The sequence below is a fragment of the Melanerpes formicivorus genome, unplaced genomic scaffold (assembly GCF_026170545.1).
Source record: "Melanerpes formicivorus ecotype bairdi unplaced genomic scaffold, bMelFor1.0.p_v2 SCAF_58, whole genome shotgun sequence".
NCBI lineage: Eukaryota > Metazoa > Chordata > Aves > Piciformes > Picidae > Melanerpes > Melanerpes formicivorus.
Window position 1 is genome coordinate 1464627 of NW_027142410.1, and position 19778 is coordinate 1484404.

The following is a 19778-nucleotide window of genomic DNA, read 5'->3' on the forward strand; positions in this document are numbered from 1 at the left end:
ATGACCTCACAGCACAATGTACATACAGAGTTAGCATTCTGAAAGACTCAGCTTACTCTAAAGTTAAATAACTGCCCCCTACCCCCTTAATTCTACCTCCCAACTTCTTTACATAGAACAGGACAAACTTGTTCAAGATTAAATCAGTAACTCAAGCTTCAGACTGTTTAGCTTGTTTGTGACAAGCATTCTCCAAGGTCCATTCTAAAAGAAACACATTCAGTTACATTCACAAAGCAGTGAATGAAATTAAAGAAGAGTATCCTTCTACCTGACCTAAATCCAATCTTTCACTCATTCTAATCCTTTGGAGGAGAGCAGCAGACTAGATGGGACATTGAAAGTAGCATTAAAGTGACAGACAGGCAGTGCTTTGACTAAGGCTTGGAGAAATGGATAGGCTGACAGTAGCTTGTATTAACATGACTTACTCAACAGATGCCAGCCCTCCAAAGTAATTTTTTTAGCAAGTGAGAAAAGAGAGAAGTCACCAAAGAAGGAAGAGACTAAAGAAAAGAATCCCAACACATGCCAAAATTTTTCTCTTAGACTCATGGTAACAAAAATACCTTTACTAGGAGGAAATTGCCTGACTGGATAGTGTTACAGTAACAAAAAGAAAACAAGCCACACCTAAGGGAGAAACCCACAAAGGATCCATTGAAAATGACGTATCTAACACCACTCCTCATGATTTCAATGTTCTCTCTCTTCTATTAGGGCCTTAACTAGCTTCACACCCATATAGAGCCAACCTTCACTACAACTCTCTGCTCCACCACTGTTTAAATGAAAAATTCCAGGAGTTCATATATACCTCACACCTTGTGTTTTCCCAAAGTACCAGCATGTGACAGCTAACACAAGAAAGGACAGGAGAGAAAGCAGTCCTTCTGTCTGGCATCTAGAGTGTGAAACAGTAAGATGCCTACAGTGGTAGCTAGCAGAAGCAGGCATACTCAACAGCTGAGAGAAACTTCCACAAACTTGACTTTTACAGAACCAAAGTTTCTGTTGTGTTGTGCTTTTCAAGTAGCTACAAGAACAGTTTATGGAACAAAAGCCCTACAATGAAGCTAATTAGAATCATAGACTCAATAAGGTTGGAAAAGACCTCAGAGATCACCAAGTCCAACCCATCACCCAACACAGTATCATAGTATCAGTCAGGGTTGGAAGGGACCACAAGGATCATCCAGTTCCAACCCCCAATTCACTTTATAGTGCTGAATGCTTAGACACTAAACAGGAAAGCATAGCCAGCCTGGATGAACCTGCTACCAAATACCAAGAGAAACAAAAGTCACCTTCTCTTCAGCACTTCTCTCTTCTCTATCCGGTTAAACAGCTCCTGCTCTCTCTCCTTCTCTGTCATTTGCTCCAGTCGAGCCCGGTCTTCTTCATCTCCCATCAGGTCTTCTCCATAGCCATCATGGAATTCCTCATCTTCAGATGAAGAATCTGAGTCTGAGCTAGAGGAGGAGCTGTTGCTTTCCGAGTCAGAGACTTCTCCTACAACAAACACACAACAGTGAGATTCAACCAAGGCAAAGCTAAACTGCTTTATTGTAGCCCACTAGCAGAGGGTACCATGAATTTTACACTCCTCTTACACTGCACTGAGAGCACACCTAGCAGGAAACCTACACCCAGGAGGAAACACTTTATTACCACAAGACACACATGACAAAAAATGATAAAAGGATAACTAATATGATGTGTGAACAGAAATTGAGCTGTAACTCACTTATAAGAAATTGAGTAGGCTGAGAATTGTTACTTAACTCAATTTCTGTTCACACATAGTACTAGCCATCCTTCTACCATTTTTCACCATGTGTGTCTTGTGGTAATTTTAGATAGCCTGTTGGTTAGTGTGTTAGGGTCTTAAGACTAGACCTCCATCTGCTTAGGTGCCCAAGAAATTGCTTACATAACCATAACTTCGTAAGTGTTACACCTCAAATGCCACTATTCACCACCACCACAAATATTTCTCATTATAGCAACCTGAAGAACCACAATTCATGATTTGAAGACTGCAAAAAGGATCAGTGCTGGGCCCTGTGCTCTTTAACATCTTTATTGATGATCTGGATGAGGGCATTGAGTCCATCATCAGTAAATTTCCAGACAACACCAAGCTGGGGGCAGGAGTTGATCTGCTGGAGGGTAGAGAGGCTCTGCAGAGAGACCTCGACAGGCTGGACAGATGGGCAGAGTCCAAGGGCAGGAGATTGAACACATCCAAGTGCCAGGTTCTCAACATTGGCCACAGCAACCCCATGCAGAGATACAGGCTGGGGTCAGAGTGGCTGGAGAACAGCCAGGTAGAGAGGGACCTGGGGGTGCAGGCTGAACATGAGCCTGCAGTGTGCCCAGGCAGCCAGGAGGGCCAATGGCATCCTGGCCTGCATCAGGAACAGTGTGGCCAGCAGGAGCAGGGAGGTCATTCTGCCTCTGTACACTGCACTGGTTAGGCCACACCTCAAGTACTGTGTCCAGTTCTGGGCCCCTCAGTTTAGGAAGGATGTTGACTTGCTGGAACGAGTCCAGAGAAGGGCAACAAAGTTGGTGAGGGGCTTGGAACACAAACCCTGTGAGGAAAGACTGAGGGAGCTGAGATTGCTTAGTCTGGAGAAGAGGAGACTCAGGGGTGACCTTATTGCTCACTATAACTACCTGAAGGGAGGTTGTAGACAGGTGGATGTTGGTCTCTTCTCCCAGGCAAGCAGCACCAGAACAAGAGGACACAGTCTCAAGCTGCACATGGGGAGGTTTAGGCTGGATGTTAGGAAGAAGTTCTATACAGAGAGAGTGATTGGCCATTGGAATGGGCTGCCCAGGGAGGTGGTGGAGTCGCCGTCATTGGAGGTGTTCAGGAGGAGACTTGATGGGGTGCTTGGTGCCATGGGTTAGTTGTTTAGGTGGTGTTGGATTGCCTGATAGGTTGGACGTGATGATCTTGAAGGTCTCTTCCAACCTGGTCTATTCTATTCTACTCTATTCTACATCACAAGACAAAGCTGAAACGCTCTGTGGTCAGGACTGGCAAGGCCATGACACTAGCTCCACTGCTGTAACAGGCAGTCCCAGTTACACGTGGGTGTAGGGAACAGCTGACTCCCCTAAACACTGGGTGCTGGATGCATTTCAAATGTTTTCAAATACAAACACATTTTCCTCTCAACAGGAAAGTTTCTTTTCTTTAAGTCTGAAAATAAAATTAAAACAGCAACCTCCACATTAATCCAGTGCTTCTCTGAGAAAGAGCTCTCAGAATCCTGTTGAAAGAACTACATGTGGAAGATACTCTGAACATGCTAGGAAAAATGACCAAGGCTTACTGTGCTGCCATTAGCCTGAAGAGGCTATTGCATTCTCCAACCCATTTAGCTGTGCCAGTGACAGAAATTTTGCCATGAAGCAATTATTCTTCTCATGAGTTATGAAATTGGAGAGGAGACAGGAGTTGAGAAACTCGTGTGTGAAAATGGGAACAGCACCTCTGAACTTGATTCTGGTCCAAGTTCTTTGATTATCTGACCTAATTGACCACATGACACCAAATCATAAAAGCAGGTATTAGGATTTTTTTCTTTCACTTCCACTCAGACCTCAATATATCTGGGAACTTCCAGCTTTGCAAGCCTACACTGTGAAAAACCTTGGTTTGCAAGCACTGATCTCTGGAGGTTCAGCACTCCATGCCTCAGCCTGTCTCAGCTGCAGCTGGTTCACTAAGAGCTCTACACTTCTTCAAATTCTTTTTTGAACTTTGTTTTTATGCCATCAACTGAAATCACAACTGCAAACCTTCATGGGCATGACAAAAGCAGGAAATACCTCTGGGAGCTTGCCCAGCATTGGAACATATTCACTGTTCAGATATTTAGAAAAACCCAGTAAGTTTGGCAGAATTAAGCAATGATTTTGCTTCTTCCACATCAGTATAAACTGAATTCCGATTCAGAGCAAACACATGCAGGATAAGCTCCTATTTGCATCACACAGGACTCTACACCTTTCCCTTTGTCATCATGTTTGGGAAGGGAAGCTAAGTCAGTGGAAATAAAGAAAGCCCTCCCACACTACAGATGGAACAGGCTAGAAGGAAGACAGCAACTTGCCAGGAGAAGGTCAAGTAGTTAAACATGGCACATTTTTCAGTCACACATGTTTCAGTCCAAACAGTATTCAGTGTTGTTGGTTGGTTCTAACTGGAGTGCCCATGTCAGTGCTATACTGAATTACATGCACTTCAAGCCATGGCAAGTTTAAGAGATGGGTTGAAGGGTTGATCCTCCCTTCCCTCCCACCACAGGCAGGAAGAAATGAGACTGAGACAAACAGACTGCAGAAGTGGTGGAAAGTTTAAATGGAAAAGCAGTGAATGTTTTACAGAGAATCACAAGCACAGTGACAAAAGGACACCCAGAAGCATCCCAACACTTCCCTCTCCCCACCTAGGGGTACACCCAAAAAACCCCCAGTGCTCTCTCCCCCCACCCCCACCCCGATGTTAGGCTAATCTCAGCTGGCCAGATCTGAGACTGCCCTTCCCCCTTCTCCTCCCGGCCTTAGGCCTAGCCAGGCCCAAGAGACTGTGAGATGACTTCCCCCCCCACTACCAGCCATGGACCATCTCCATAGGAGCGGTGAGGAAAGAGAGGAAGTGCAGGACTTCTGCAGGTGGTTTTACAGGGAGCAGGGCATTATGGGATGAAACATGTAGCATCCTATGTCCACCCCCTGGGCTGGACCCTCGGGACATCACAGGTATAGCTTGTGTGGTGGCAACAAGAGGCACTCAGCCTAAACCACCACATCATCCAAACTGCCAGCAACACAAAGAAAACTCTTTGAAGGCAGCCTCCACGTCATCATTTGACGTTACCCTTCAGTGTGCACGAAGGGCTAACTTCACTTGGAATGACACTGTTGGATGCACATGGGCTCTCTTACCCTCTTCAGGTGCTGAGCTCTCTGCAGAACTGTCTTTATCCGAGCTGCCTGAAGAGGCAGCTTTGTTGGTCTGTTTCCTCATGGCTCCTTTCTTCTCCGCCTTACCCGCTTTTCCCTTTTTTTTGTTTTTGGAACCTCCAACAGTCCACTGCAAGGAAAGAACCAACGAGTGGATAATGAGACATAAACATCACTCTCCCTCCCCCAAAAGACTGCAGTAAAAACGGCTGAGAAACAGCCCAGTATTTGACAGCAACAAATCAACAACACAAGGGAAATACAGAAGCCAATTGGAAAATTATGAAAGGAAAGCATTTTGAGGGGGTGGGGTGGTTGTCTTGGGGTTTTTCTTTCAAAGAAACAGAATCACAGAATCAATAAGGTTGGAAAAGACCTCAGAGATCATCAAGTCCAACCTGTCACCCCAGACCTCATGACTGCTAAACCATGGCTTCAAGTGCCACGTCCGATCCCTTTTTGAACACCTCCAGGGACAGTGACTCCGCCACCTCCCTGTCAGTCATCAATGCAAGCCAACAGAAAACCAATGAAGACTTCAGAGTCTGCAATACCTGCCAGGAGAAAGCAGGCACTGGAAGTATTTTCCTAGAAAAACAATCTTAAACAAATGTCCAACTGCATGTGTAAAGATTAGCTTCAGTTTGCTACTATTAAAGAGAAGCAAAGCAAAGATTATTTGAGAGCACATTTTAGATTTCATGAAGGCACACCAATTAGACATGATGGTCTGTCCAAAACTCTCAAGTTTTACCAGGAGCACACAGCATAGTATCATAGTATCAGTCAGGGCTGGAAGGGACCACAAGGATCATCTAGTTCCAACCCCCCTGCCACGGGCAGGGACACCCCACACTAGATCAGCCTGGCCAGAGCCTCATCCAGCCTGGCCTTAAACACCTCCAGGGATGGGGCCTCAACCACCTCCCTGGACAACCCATTCCAGGGCTTCACCACTCTCATGGTGAAGAACTTCCTCCTCACATCCAGCCTGAATCTCCCCACCTCCAGCTTCATTCCATTCCCCCTAGTCCTATCACTCCCTGACATCCTGAGCAGTCCCTCCCCAGCCTTCCTGTAGGCCCCCTTCAGATACTGGAAGGCCACAATGAGGTCACCTCAGAGCCTTCTCTTCTGCAGACTGAACAGCCCCAACTCCTTCAGTCTGTCCTCATAGGAGAGGTGCTCCAGCCCTCTGATCATCCTCGTGGCCGTTCCCTGGACATGCCTCTCGTATCTTTATGCAACAAACTTACAGAACACTCACTTCAGTAGTGCCACCACCTGCACCTACACACACAAGCTGGAATCAAATCAAAATCACAGAAGCCACCAACAAGAGAAAGTAGTAATTTAAAATGTCAAGTCTTCATTTGGATTTCTCTCTTAACGTGGGATCTTCAGTTGATGTAGACTGCATGACTTATACCACTGCACACACATGGGCAGCAACTTTAAATCCCAAAGTGCCAGGAGTAGTACCCACCAGTATTTACCTCACGGTGTGGTTTCTTAGGAGAAGTTTTGCACTGTCCCAACTACCTGGGTAAAGCCAGAAGAGAACAGAACCAGTAGGGATTCCCTGTCTATTAGTTTAAGCCTTTAAAATATTTTGCACTTGCTAACTCTCCTAGAAATTCTCCAGGGACAGTGCAGTTTCTCTCTAGATATATAAATATTTACACTATCATCCTCTCCATACCTTTATATTACTCTCATCTTCCACGAGCATAACCATCTGCTGAAGCACATAGCCTGCTAAAAAATAGATTCCCAACCCAGATGAGTAAATACTCTTTTGCATAGCTGAAATCTTGCACTCAAAACTACTCTGACTGGAAACAAAATAATCTTTAGATTTGATCTCAGGTGCACACAAGCTTCAAGCTTCTCACCCATTCACCCCCTCCTGGGGGATGAATCAAGTCCATCTCTGTATGCAGTAATCATTCCATCATACCTGATGAATACTTCTGTCTGACCAGGCACCATCTTCAGAGAACCCTGGTGTTGAAACTATTTAAGTGAAACTTGACCAAGTAGAATCACGGAATTGTGTTGGTTGGATACGAACTATAAGATCATCAAATCCAACCATAAAAACTCAGCACTGCCAAACTGTGCATTCCTCAGCACCACATCTACACAGCCTTTAAACCCCTCCAGGGCTGGTGACTCCACCACTGGCCTGAGCAGCCTGCTCCAGTGTTTAATAACCTTTTCAGTGAAGAAATGTTTCCTAATATCCAATCTAAATCACCCCTGGTGCAATTTAAGGCTGCTGCTTCTTGTTACTTGGGAGAAGGGACAAACCCCTACCTCGTCAGAACCTTATTTCAGGGAGTTGCAGTGAGTGAGAAGGTGTCTCCTCAGCCTCCTTTTCTCCAGACACTCCTAGTTCCCTCAGCCACTCCTCAGGAGACTTCTTCTCTAAAGCCTCCACCAGTTCCACTGCCCTTCTGTGGGCACACTTGAGCACCTCAATGACCTTGTAGTGGAGGTCCCAAAACTGAGCCCAGTATTTTGCACAGTATCACCAAGGCTGGAATAGACCTCGAGGATAATCAAGTCCAACCTGTCACCACAGACCTCATGACTAAACCATGGCACCAAGTGCCACATCCAATCCCCTCCTGAACACCTCCAGGGATGGTGACTCCACCACCTCCCTGGGCAGCACATTCCAATGGCGAATGACTCTGTCCGTGAAGAACTTTCTCCTCACCTCCAACCTAAACCTCCCCTGGCGCAGCTTGAGACTGTGTCCTCTTGTTCTGGTGCTGGTTGCTTGGGAGGAGAGACCAACCCCTTCCCGGCTACAACCACCTTTCAGATACAATAGTGAGTAGTTAGAAGCTACTACTTGATCTACTAATATCTTCAGAATTTCCTAGGTTTTGATTAGTCTCCCATCCAGACTTGTACCTTCCATTTGCTTCACCTTCTTTTTTAAGCATCATCTGTGTATTCAGAAATTATCTGTCCCAGGCCAGACAAGTTTTGCTTCCTAAGCTAAAAGTACAGGTACCTCGTGGTGAGCCTCAGACTGCAATCCAGGCCCTATGCAGTTTACCCCAGTCTATTATGGTGCATAGGATAGGCAAGAAACTGCACAGAAAGCATCTGAATTCACATCAGCCTGAGCTTGCACTCAAGTCTTTATTGGCTTGTTCAGTGTTACAATACCACTGCCTAATATTCCTGGTTAACTACACCCACATAAATTAGTTAACAAGCTTGTGCTCTGTCTGAATATGTTCAAACCCCATTGTTAAGAAATCATCTCCTAGGTACTGCAGAGAAGAGTCTTTTGCTGTTTGTTCAAGAGCTCACCCAGCGCCAGCATACTCAGTGAGAAAGTGAAACTGAGCCTTTAGCAGGAAGAAGCAGAGCCTTCTGAACCAGTGGTACCTCCCTTCCCAGAGCTCTGCCACCTGTTTCAGTGTTCAAATACCAAATTATACCTTGCCTCAGCAGGCTGCGCAGCAAGGAAGAAGCACAGAGAAAGGCACAGTACACATCACAGATCAAGACCTGGAGAGGTCGTGCTGAGATAAAAGAAGTTGAGATCAGATAAAACCAGCAGGACTTCAGCTGTTAATAAAACGCCTAATAGCTGTAGATACATGTGTTACAGATCACAGTTCTCAGCCTCTGACTCACAAGTGGAATTATAAAGACAACCTGGGTCCTGGAAGGAAGGACTGAAGGGCAAGCAGTGCAACAGCCTCTTGGGTGAAAAAACCAACCAACCAAACCAACCACACATGCCCCAAAAAACTAAAACACAACCCCAAAACAAAACAAAACCCACACTCCAAACAAACCAACCCCCACAAACCCCAGCCCTTGCCCTAATGCAGGAAGTTTTGCTTTAGTTTCTCTTTCACCCTGGAGATTACATTTCATCTCGCTCTTGTTTATGCAAGCCACTTCTTTTAAGTACCAACTGTTTGTCACTTCCCACTTTCAGCGTTGTCACAAAGCCAAATTTTGCCGTGCCCAATTCAGGTGCTTCAGTAGTTATTTAGCTACACCAGTCTCTCATGAATGTCTGATCATTCCTGCTGCTACTACAGAATAAGACAAAGGGTTCAAGCAAGCTTTAAGGACAAATCCAGGGCACAGACAGTGAGAGGCTCCTTTAGGCTCACAGATTGCCTTGCAGGCTCAGGAACCATCAGTTGTCACTTGGAAACTGAACGACCACTCTGTGCTGTTTAAGAGAGAAACCAGTCAACATCAAGTTTCACAGAATCACTATGGTTGGAAGAGACCTTCAAGGGCATCAAGTCCAACTACTCTCTAGCTTTACCAGGGCCACTACTACACCACATCCAGACGACTTCTAAATACATCCAGGAATTGCAACTTCATCAGTTCTCTGGGCAGCCTGTTAAAGGTTTTGAGAACCCTTTCACTACAGAATTTTTTCCTAAATGTCTAACCTAAACCTCCTCTGGTGTAACTTGAGGCCATTTCCTCTTGTTCTATCAGTTGTGACTTGTGTATGAGAAGAGACCAACACCCACCTTTCCACAAGCTCCTTTCAGGTAGTTGATAGAGAGCAAGAGGGTCTCCTCCCAATCTCCTTTTCTTCATAGGGAACAATCCCAGTTCTAGACCCTTCAACAGCTTCATTGCCCTTCTCTGGACCTGCTCCAGAAACTCAATGTCTCTCTTGTACTGTGCCCAAAACTCCACACAGTACTTGTGCTGCAACCTCACAAGTACAGAGTTGGGACAATCAGCTCTCTGGTCCTGCTGGCCACACTATTCCTGACACAGGCAAGAATGCCACTGACCTCCCTGGCCACCTAGGCACACTGCTGGCTCACATTCAGCCAGCTGTTGATCAGCACCTCAGGTCTTTCTCTGCCAATCAGCTTTCCAGCCACTTGGCCCCAACCCTGCAGCATTGCATGGGGTTGTTGTAACTCAAGTGCAGGACCTGGCACTTAGCATTGTTGAAGCCCATATGATTGGCCTTAGCCCGTTGATCCAGCCTGTCCAGGCCCTGCTGAAAAGCTTTCCTACCCTCCAGCACATCAACACTCCCACCTCACTTGGTGTTGTCTGTAAACTTCCTGAGGGTGCACTCAAAGTTATTAAATGGGAGCGGCCCCAGTACCAAGCCCTGAGGAACACCCCTTGTGACTGGCTGCCAGCTGGACTTAACTCCATTCACTACCACTCTCTAAAGCCTGGCCAGTGTTTGATTCAGCAGAGCACACATCCATCCAGGCTGAGGGCAGACAGTGTTTTCACAAGGATGCTGTGGGGAACAGCATCAAAGGCTTTACTGAAGCCCAGGTAAACAACATCCACAGCCTTTCCCGTGGGTCACCTTGTCACCACGTGGGTCACCTTGTCACCAGAGACAAGGTGTGCTAGGCAGGATCTGCCCTTCATGAGCCCACACTGACTGGGCCTGATCACCTGGATGTCCTGTAAATGGTGTATTATGGCACTCAAGATGATTTGTTCCGAGACCTTCCCTACAGACTGACAGGTCTGTATCTCCCCAGATCCCTCTTCAGGCCCTTCTTGTAGGTGGGTATCACAGTTGCTAATCTCCAGTCCACTGGGCCCACCCTGGTTAGCCAGGGCTGCTGACAAATCATCAAGAGTGGCTTGGTAAGCATAGCCACCAACTCCTTCAGCACTCTTGTGTTTAACCTATCTGGCCCCATAGATTTGTGTATGTCTAGGTGGTTCAGCAGGGCACTCATTACTTCCTCTTGGATTGTGGAGGTCTCCTTTTGTTCCCCATCCCTGTTGTCCAGTTCAATGGGTTGGCTAAACAGCAAACAACTAGTCTTGTTACTCAAGACTGTGGCAAAGTAGGTACTAAGTACTTCAGCCTTTTCCTAATCCTTAGTCACTATGTTTCCCCCTGCATCCAATGAAGGAGGAAGACTTCTTGTTACAGCAGAAGATGTAACAGGTTATTAGCAGGTCAGAACAGAACAGGACACAATTCTGGGAAGCCTTGAGCTGCATTCCAAACCAGAGTGCTGAGCCCCTTCCTCATGCCCTAGCACACCAACAAAGATCAGAAAGGCAACAACATGTTTGCATGCAACATCGAGTGAAAAAACCACACACAGCTATAGTCAGAAGCAGGTTTGCTCTGCTCCCCTTCACTTCCTGCATCTCAAGCACCAAACAATAACCATATTTTTCAACAATCTGTCTCACATTTCAGTTTCTCCAGGTTTCCTCTTCCATGTTCCAGGCAGGCAGAGGAAGTCAACACTTCTTACATGCCTTCCATGACTGCAGCACGCCTCCTCTGAGCGGCCCTTCTATTTACTGCTGCCTCCTCAGCCACCATCTGGAACCCTCCATGGTTCCAGACACAATGAGATAATAAACCCATGGATGAATGTGCTGCAACATGGCTTTCTGCTTGGTGTTTCATATTACCAAACAACAGAGCTTTATGGTTCATTCACAAGAAGCAGCCAGAGGAGCATTTCCATTTTCCCCCTTGCTTCCCATGTTCATAGTGCTAATAGCTTGTGTATTTCCCCCAAGAAGCAGTTGGGCTCTAGGACCTTAAAGGCTCTTTCCAAACCAAATGATTCTATGACTCTAAGAAGACCAAGTTAAGCCACAGCACCCAGAATGGACTGCCAGTAACAAAAAAGCCTCATGTTATAAATTAGCCAGATTTAGAAGTCAGCTCCTACAAAAGCAACTGCACAAAATGATTGAAGAAACTCATTTATAGCTCAGAAAGCCTGGAACATATTTCCACTGGGGAGATGAAATGAGATAGAGGAGGAAGCAAAAAAATAAAAGAGAAAAAGCTCTCAGAGTGCAGAATGCAGAAGAATCATTTTACCTCTGCTGTTCAGGCAGTAGCTGTTTTCTTCTACTTACACAGTACCTAAAATCTAAGTGGAGAGTGCATTTATTTTGCAAACACATATCATCCCTGCCTTGTCCCCCTCATCCCCCCAGTCAAATCAGACTGAGGTGCACAACCAAGCCTCTCCTTGCTGTATCCATATCCTTCTCTCCTGGATATGGCTTTTATAAGCAAAATGCAAGTTCCAAGATGGTCCTTTACCAATGTGTGCCTCTCACAGGCCACATAAACTTACAACACCCTGACAACATGACAGCTTAAGACAGCCAAGGTACATAACATTAGCCCGTTAGCTTACAAAATTTCATCCCCTCTCTTCCATTCATACAGGGAAAGCACAAGGCAGTCCTCCAGGCACGGCATCAAACTGCAGATTCAGCCTCTCTGAAGACTACCACAAGCAGCACAGATAGGAAAGAAAGGCAGAATTTGCTGTCTTCAGAGTTTCTCAGAGCTGGGAGAACTCTGCAGACAGCACTCCAAGAGCTCTCTACCACTACTGTTGAAACTAAACAGTAATTAAAAAGCCCTTGCTACTTTCCCTCTGCATTTTGAGGTCTGCACCTGTCTTTCAGACACCTTCACATTGACAACAGACCATCATTTTAGATACAAAGGGGAGACTCAAAGCATCAACACCAAAATGGAAAGCAGAGAAGTAAATAAAGGAAACACCTTCTGAAGCCAGAGAAGAGGCTTTGCCAGGAACTGGCTGAAAGCAAGCTTCCTGGGCCAAAATATCACCAGACACCCGATCCATACTTACCTTTCTATGAGCTCCTTTGAGCAGTACATAGACAGTAACTATGGGGGAGGGGTAAGCCTACTTATAATAGGTTCAAATGCAGTTTAAGCTGCAAATTAGCACTTGCTCCAGAAGGATTTTGAGGGGTCCATGTGTTGAAAAGCAGCAGGAACTGGTGAGTGACAACATCATAGTATCAGTCAGGGTTGGAAGGGACCACAAGGATCATCTAGTTCCAACCCCCCTGCCGTGGGCAGGGACACCCCACACTAGATCAGGCTGACCAGAGCCTCGTCCAGCCTGGGCTTAAACACCTCCAGGGATGGGGCCTCAACCACCTCCCTGGACAACCCATTCCAGGGCTTCACCACTCTCATGGTGAAGAACCTCCTCCTCACATCCAGCCTGAATCTCCCCACCTCCAGCTTCATTCCATTCCCCCTAGTCCTGTCACTACCTGAGATCCTGAGAAGTCCCTCCCCAGCCTTCCTGTAGGCCCCCTTCAGATACTGGAAGGCCACATTTAGGTCACATGGAGAAGGCAGATGCCAACCACCATTGAAGAAGCACTCTTCATAATCAAAACAAACTTGGGAATGCTACTATCTGTGAAAACCTGCAAGGTCCTATTTAGGAAGCCTGAGCCAAGGAAGCTGGAGGTGGCAACAGCTGTAACACACTTGTCCTGTGAGTGCCCTGCATAGCTCTAGCATCATCAGCCAGCAAGCAGCATCTGGACTAAAAAGGCTTAATGACTTCTCTAGGTATTAGACAGTGCCTTATGACTGAGTTTTTTCTCAGTAAAATTGCTCCCTGGGTAGAAAGGAAAAGTTCATGTCATGAAAAAAATTAAATAAAATCACACATTCAATTTCAGTACCTCCATGAGTCTATTTCTGGAGCAACCTGCTCCACTTCAGAGCTCCTGCAGGCTCTCATACCACATAAATCAAGTCTTCAGGAGCTATGCCCCTGCTAGTTTACAATTTAAAGAAGCTACTGGCAGAACAAATTTTAAACCTGTTTTGTTCACAGCTGGTCCACATTACTCCTTTGGACGTGCCAGCTTCTGTTCAACTAGCCTCTGCCACTCAGATCTGCAGTTTGCTCTGTCTGTGGTGGGAGAAATAAGCCCCAAGGGAGATGCAGCCTCTCATACTTAAAAAGAAAGCTTTACTGTCACACTCATGACCAGCTGAAGGTACCTGCCTCCAAGAACAGCCAACGTTACAAAGCACACAGCCTGTAAGAAGATTAAAGCACAGCCCATTTCAAATTTCCTAAGCTTGAAAAAGCCTTTCCTAGGCTTGGAAGAGGCCTCACAGAACCAGAGAAGGCACTCATTCTCAAAGGTCTACTCAAGCAGTACTATGAAATAAAAGCACACAGGAAAGGAAGAAATTGAGCGCCGTGACCTCCACAGACCTACGAAAGACACCCCCAAACTGAAGGCACCCAGGCTGTGTTCAGCTAATCTGCATTCACTAGAGTGCTCTAACTTAAAGTGCAATAATCAGATCCAAACTTTCAAGTCCTTTCCTCATAATAGGGGCAGAAAGCCAGCTAGGTCAACTGCTGTTTGAGACTGATTTCTTCACTAGCTGCATGACCACTGCCTTCCTCCTTTTCTGTTCCATAACTCTTGACCAGATCTTCAGCTTTTCTGTTTCCTACTGGACCTGCAAATTTGCAAATAAAGACAGATGCTCCCCACTGAACTCCATACTAGTACAAAGCATTCATGATGTAATTTTTCTTGTCATGAAAATACCTTCTCCTATCACCCTAGAGCTGCTAAAAGGCACAACCAAATCCCTCACAACATTAGAACAAGCGTAGAAGGATGCACAGATGCACACCACTACTGCCAGCAACAAACCCTTTGAGAGAAACAAGCAGGGGATCCTACAGCATTGTGGTTTTCTGTCTTATCTGATGTTAGTGAAGTTGTTGCAGAAGACACTCAGGTTTCATCACACAAGAAAAAGAAATCTCTTACTGTAAGCAATGATGCTAGGATAAAAGGAAGGGTGAGAAGGAATGTCACCCACATAAATTCTTCCATAAGCAATGAGGGTACCTTGTGGACACACGTACCTCTAGCACAGTATCCCCAGTAAGTAACTTGGGTGACACCAAGCTGGTCACATGCAGCAGTGTAAAAGTCTGGGATGGTGACCTCTTGAGTAGTCATGGCCACACATTGCTCCACAGATAAAGGCACTATCTGCCTTCACAGATGTGTCCAGCTTAGTACATGTCTTTGCAAAGGTAGAACTTCCTTTCACAGAGCCCTGCAGTTACCAGCTCATGGTCAATTCAGCTGTATATGTTCCAGACCCAGCAGAAAATGGTTCAGACCATCCCTCCCATTTTGTGCCTGCAACTCCCCTGCAGCCCCTTCCCATTTTGTTGCCTGCAACTCCCCTGCAGCCCCTTCCCATTTTGTTGCCTGCAACTCCCCTGCAGCCCCTTCCCATTTTGTTGCCTGCAACTCCCCTGCAGCCCCTTCCCATTTTGTTGCCTGCAACTCCCCTGCAGCCCCTTCCCATTTTGTTGCCTGCAACTCCCCTGCAGTCCCTTGGCTATGTAATTTGATTCAGATATTAGAAGTCCATAAAAAGTTACAGAATCCAGCCTCTGCACCACAAGCATCTGATATGGACAGGAACTTTCACAGAAGTACATTCTTACCAAGACACACAAAATATAATGCCAACAATATCCTGAAGTCTCTTGGGCACCACCATGTAGATGTGGCACGATGTGCATGTGCTGTTATTTTGCAATTCCAAAAGGCACTTTCTCTCCATTATGCCCCACAAACTCTCCTCCCTTTAAAAAACATGAAATGCAACATAGACCTCTGAAGCAGAGATTCAGGCTCCTTTCCTGTACATGCAACAAAGTGACAATCCCAGGACCTTTAGTGCTTGGCAAGATGCACAAAGGATGTGCCCACTACAAAACCTGTGTGGAAGCACACAGGCATAGAATCATAGAATCAGTAAGGTTGGAAAAGACCTCAGAGATCATCAAGTCCAACCTGTCACCCAACACCTCATGACTAACTAAACCATGGCACCAAGTGCCACATCCAATCCCCTCTTGAACACCTCCAGGGATGGTGACTCCACCACCTCCCTGGGCAGCACATTCCAATGGCTAACAACTCTCTCTGATGATGCACATTTGCCCAGGGTAGCAATTTCCATGCTTTTGCCTCAAGGTCCTCATCTCACAGGAAGTCCAGCAGGTCGATTCAAGTTTTAACTTTGTCTCAACCCTCCAAGTTGAGCAAACTTGAAACCAACCACAGAAACACTGATTAAAACCAAAGACGTTCAGCAGGAGTCACACAGTCAAGTCTAGGATGCACACAACTGAGTGAGTGGCAGAAACAGAACCGTTATAACCCAGCCTGTTTCACCCTGCTGTGACAAGCAGCAGCTCAGAATGCATATTTCTGGCACAGGAATAGAAGCAAGTGTCCTAATTACCTCTTCTCTAAATCTTTCCTCAGGCTGCAGGGAGGTCAGAAAGAACAAAGTATCAATCAGAAACCATACACAGATTGGAAAGAGTATCAAATGCACCTGGTGCTACAAAGATACTACCCCCTCTGCAAAGGCTGTGCAAATTCCTGGAGAGATTTACTGCCATGTTCTGCATATAAAGGAAGTTGCTTGCGGTTACACAAGCTAAATAAGTAATTAGAAAGTAACAAATCAGTAATAGTGTTTATTCAGTCAGTTTTCAGAGATTAACAGAGAGGAGAAGGCTTAATTATTGGTGTGCTCTCCACACCTAAGGCTGCTTTTCCAGAGAAGCTGGTCTCCACACAGCTTAGAATAAATAAACTGGGTGCCAGCAGATCTCAGCACACAGAGAGACAGACTCGCCGGTAATCCTGGAAGAAATTTAATAGATCTACTCCACTGACAATTTTCTCTCTCCTTATGTCTCAGGCACAGATTAGAAATGAGAGTCACTTTTAAAAATCTGTATTTTAAGAAAAGGATTGACTGAAATGGAGTTCCAAGCATACTGATTTGGAGCACGCCTCAGAATGCTGGGAAAAAGCTCTGCTACATTACCAAATGCTTAATAGTTAGTAGCTCATCACTGGTCTCTCCTACTAGTGGATAGAATAGGATAGAATAGGATAGAATAGGATAGAATAGGATAGAATAGGATAGAATAGGATAGAATAGGATAGAATAGGATAGAATAGGATAGAATAGGATAGAATAGGATAGAATAGGATAGAATAGGTTGGAAGAGACCTTCAAGATCATTGTGTCCAACCTATCATCCAACACCACCTAATCAACTAAACCATGGCACCAAGCCCCCATCAAGTCTCTTCCTAAACACCTCCAGTGATGGTGACTCCACCACCTCCCTGGGCAGCACATTCCAATGGCCAATCACTCTCTCTACGAAGAATTTCTTCCTAATATCCAGTCTAAACCTCCCCGGCACAGCTTGAGACTGTGTCCTCTTATTCTGGTGCTGGTTGCCTGGAAGAAGAGACCAACCTCCACCTGTCTGCAACCTCCCTTCAGGTAGTTGTAGACAGCAAGAAGGTCTCCCCTGAGCCTCCTCTTCTCCAGGCTAAGCAACCCCAGCTCCCTCAGCCTCTCCTCACAGGGCTGTGCTCCAAACCCCTCCCCAGCTTTGCTGCCCTTCTCTGGACTCGTTCCAGCAACTAAGCATCTTTCCTAACCTGAGGGGCCCAGAACTGGACACAGGACTCAAGGTGTGGGCACACACCTTTGAGTTGTCACAATGAACAATCCTTTCAGCACTTTCAGGAAAAAAAAAATCCACCTCAAACAGCTACCAGTTAGATTTTAAGAATAGTTGGGAAATGTGACCCCACTACACTGTGTGGAAAGGTCACAAAAGATATTTGTAAGCCTTCAGGCAAATGTTTTCATTCAAATGCCTGCAATCCTTTTGTCAGTTCCTCTGTTTAAGTAAGTCTACTTCAATTTTCACTTGTAGATGAAACCAGCTCCAGAATGTGGTACCAAGAACCACTAATAAAACCCAGCTACAGCAGATAAGCACTGCTATACAATGTACTGACAAAACCCCAGAACAAGGTAATGCCAAACTCTTCCTTGCTTCACTTTCTTCAAAAATGCCAACAGAAACCACACTCTGTTGCCTGTTCAAATGATCAGACAAGTTACTTCACAGCAGAGTTCCTGGGAGGATCCAAGTAGCTAAAGAGAACTGTTTTACCACCTGTAAAACACTGCCAACTGCCCTGACCCTCTCCTTCTCTGAGAAGAGATGGTAGATGTCTTCTTAAAGTGAAAATCTCTCTCCATTAATTCAGAACCAGCTTTAGCAGCTTCACCACTACCTCAACCAAAAGCACTATACAGGAAAAGCACCAGAAGGCAGGTCACCAGGCCATTCAGGCCATATGAACATGGGATTAAACAGGCAGTCACCAGTCACATTTTCTATAGACAGCCAGACTTGATTAAAAGGCAAAACAAAAAGAGAAGAACTATTCCTGAGTACACATCCTCTGGGCTTGACGGATTCCACTGACAGCCAGCCCTACCTTATGTAGTCAACAGGCATGATAAACACTTCCACTGCTTAGACACGGTCAGACAAACAGCCCACAGTAAATGTCACTAATAACAGCACAAACTCACCTCATCATCACTGTCTGATGTCTCAGAGTCTGAGGATGCTGTAGGTTTGCTCACAGGTGCCTCCTTCTCCTCAGAGTCGCTGCGTTTCCGTTTGGCCAACGACAAGAGCTCCTGGGATGGAAAAAACCACACATCTGTTTCAAAATGTTGTCATCTGTTTTACCACTCCAGGTCACCTCTTCTGTGATACCTGACCACATCCCCACTAAGGAACATAGGTTTCATAAATAAATGTATACACACACACACAATTTTAATACAACTGGACGCTACAAAAGGATTATGAGGATGAGCTGCAAGAATCACAGAACGGCTTAGGTTGGAAGGGACTTTACAGATCATCTACTCCAACCTCCCTGCCAAGGCCTCCCATCCCTCCTGGCCAGAGCCCCTTCCAGAGTCCCACCACCCTCATACTTAAGGGCTCTTCTTAAGATGCAGTCTAAACCTACTCTCCATTACTTCTTGATATAAGTGACATAAGACAAATTACTTTCAGAGTCATGTCCAGATTTGATTCATTTGGATTGGGCAATGATTGGATGTCTAGTAGGCACGAGGTGTTGGGCGACAGGTTGGACTTGATGATCTTTGAGGTCTTTTCCAACCTTATTGATTCTATGACATAGACAGCTACTAATAATGCAAAAACACCTGAACAACAGTGTGTAGCATTAACCCAAAAAGCCAAACAACCCAAGAGAGCAGCCTCCTCTTCTAAATAAAAGACATGTTTGCAATTATACACTTTGAAGGCAAAATGCTTCAGGCATCACTACAATGTCATGGCAAATAATAGTTAGTCAGCCTGTTCAATCCTCTTCCCTGTCCCTGCACACCACTGAATGCACTCAAAGCTTTGGACAAACGCAGAGCAGCTCGGCAGTTGTGAAACTAAGTAGAGCTGTTCTCCTAAGGAAGCACTTTCAAAGGCAGCAAACAACAGCAAGAAGAACTAAATGGGTCTCAAATAATCTCATCATCTCCTGTTCATTAGCTTGTGCAGAAGACAAAATAGCACAGGACAAATATTTGTGAAGCTGCCTTACTGTCTTTGTAGTCAGTCCATGGCAAATAATTTATGCTTAAAAACTTTGCTGTGGGGCTGATGGACCTTAGCTGTGAGTCGAAATAAAGTCGTGACAACTGGGAAGTCAAAGGTAGATTGGTTTGCATTAGTTTCACAAATGGAAGGGCATCTCCACAGTAAATGGATTACAGTTTACTACCTCAAAGGAGAGGCACTGCATGAAGGAACCTTTCCCTGCAGAGGGCATGCAATATCAGTAGAGGGCATTTGTACAATTAACAGTTCTCTTCAGGAACCTCCTGATGTTTTCTACAATATTTTCTATAATTCCTGTCCCACAACTTCAATCCAGGTTACCCCCCTGGATAGACATATTTACCCCTACTTTTATTCCAAGGAATTTCCTTCCTTCTTTCCACCCTTGTTCTGTTTCCCAAGATACTTTATTAGAAAGGCTCCCAC

The 19778-nt window shown here is 45.5% G+C and overlaps 1 protein-coding gene across 1 annotated transcript in view; it reads right to left on the minus strand.

The window, feature by feature from the left end:
- RTF1 (RTF1 homolog, Paf1/RNA polymerase II complex component) overlaps positions 1-19778 on the minus strand; it is a 42478-nt gene that overhangs the window by 21126 nt on the left and 1574 nt on the right. The window contains exons 2-4 of the mRNA XM_068161432.1: positions 18287-18397; positions 4966-5113; positions 1308-1512 (exon numbers count right to left, since the gene is read on the minus strand). Coding sequence (XP_068017533.1) covers positions 1308-1512; positions 4966-5113; positions 18287-18397 — 464 coding nt within the window. The remainder of the gene's footprint in view (positions 1-1307; positions 1513-4965; positions 5114-18286; positions 18398-19778) is intronic.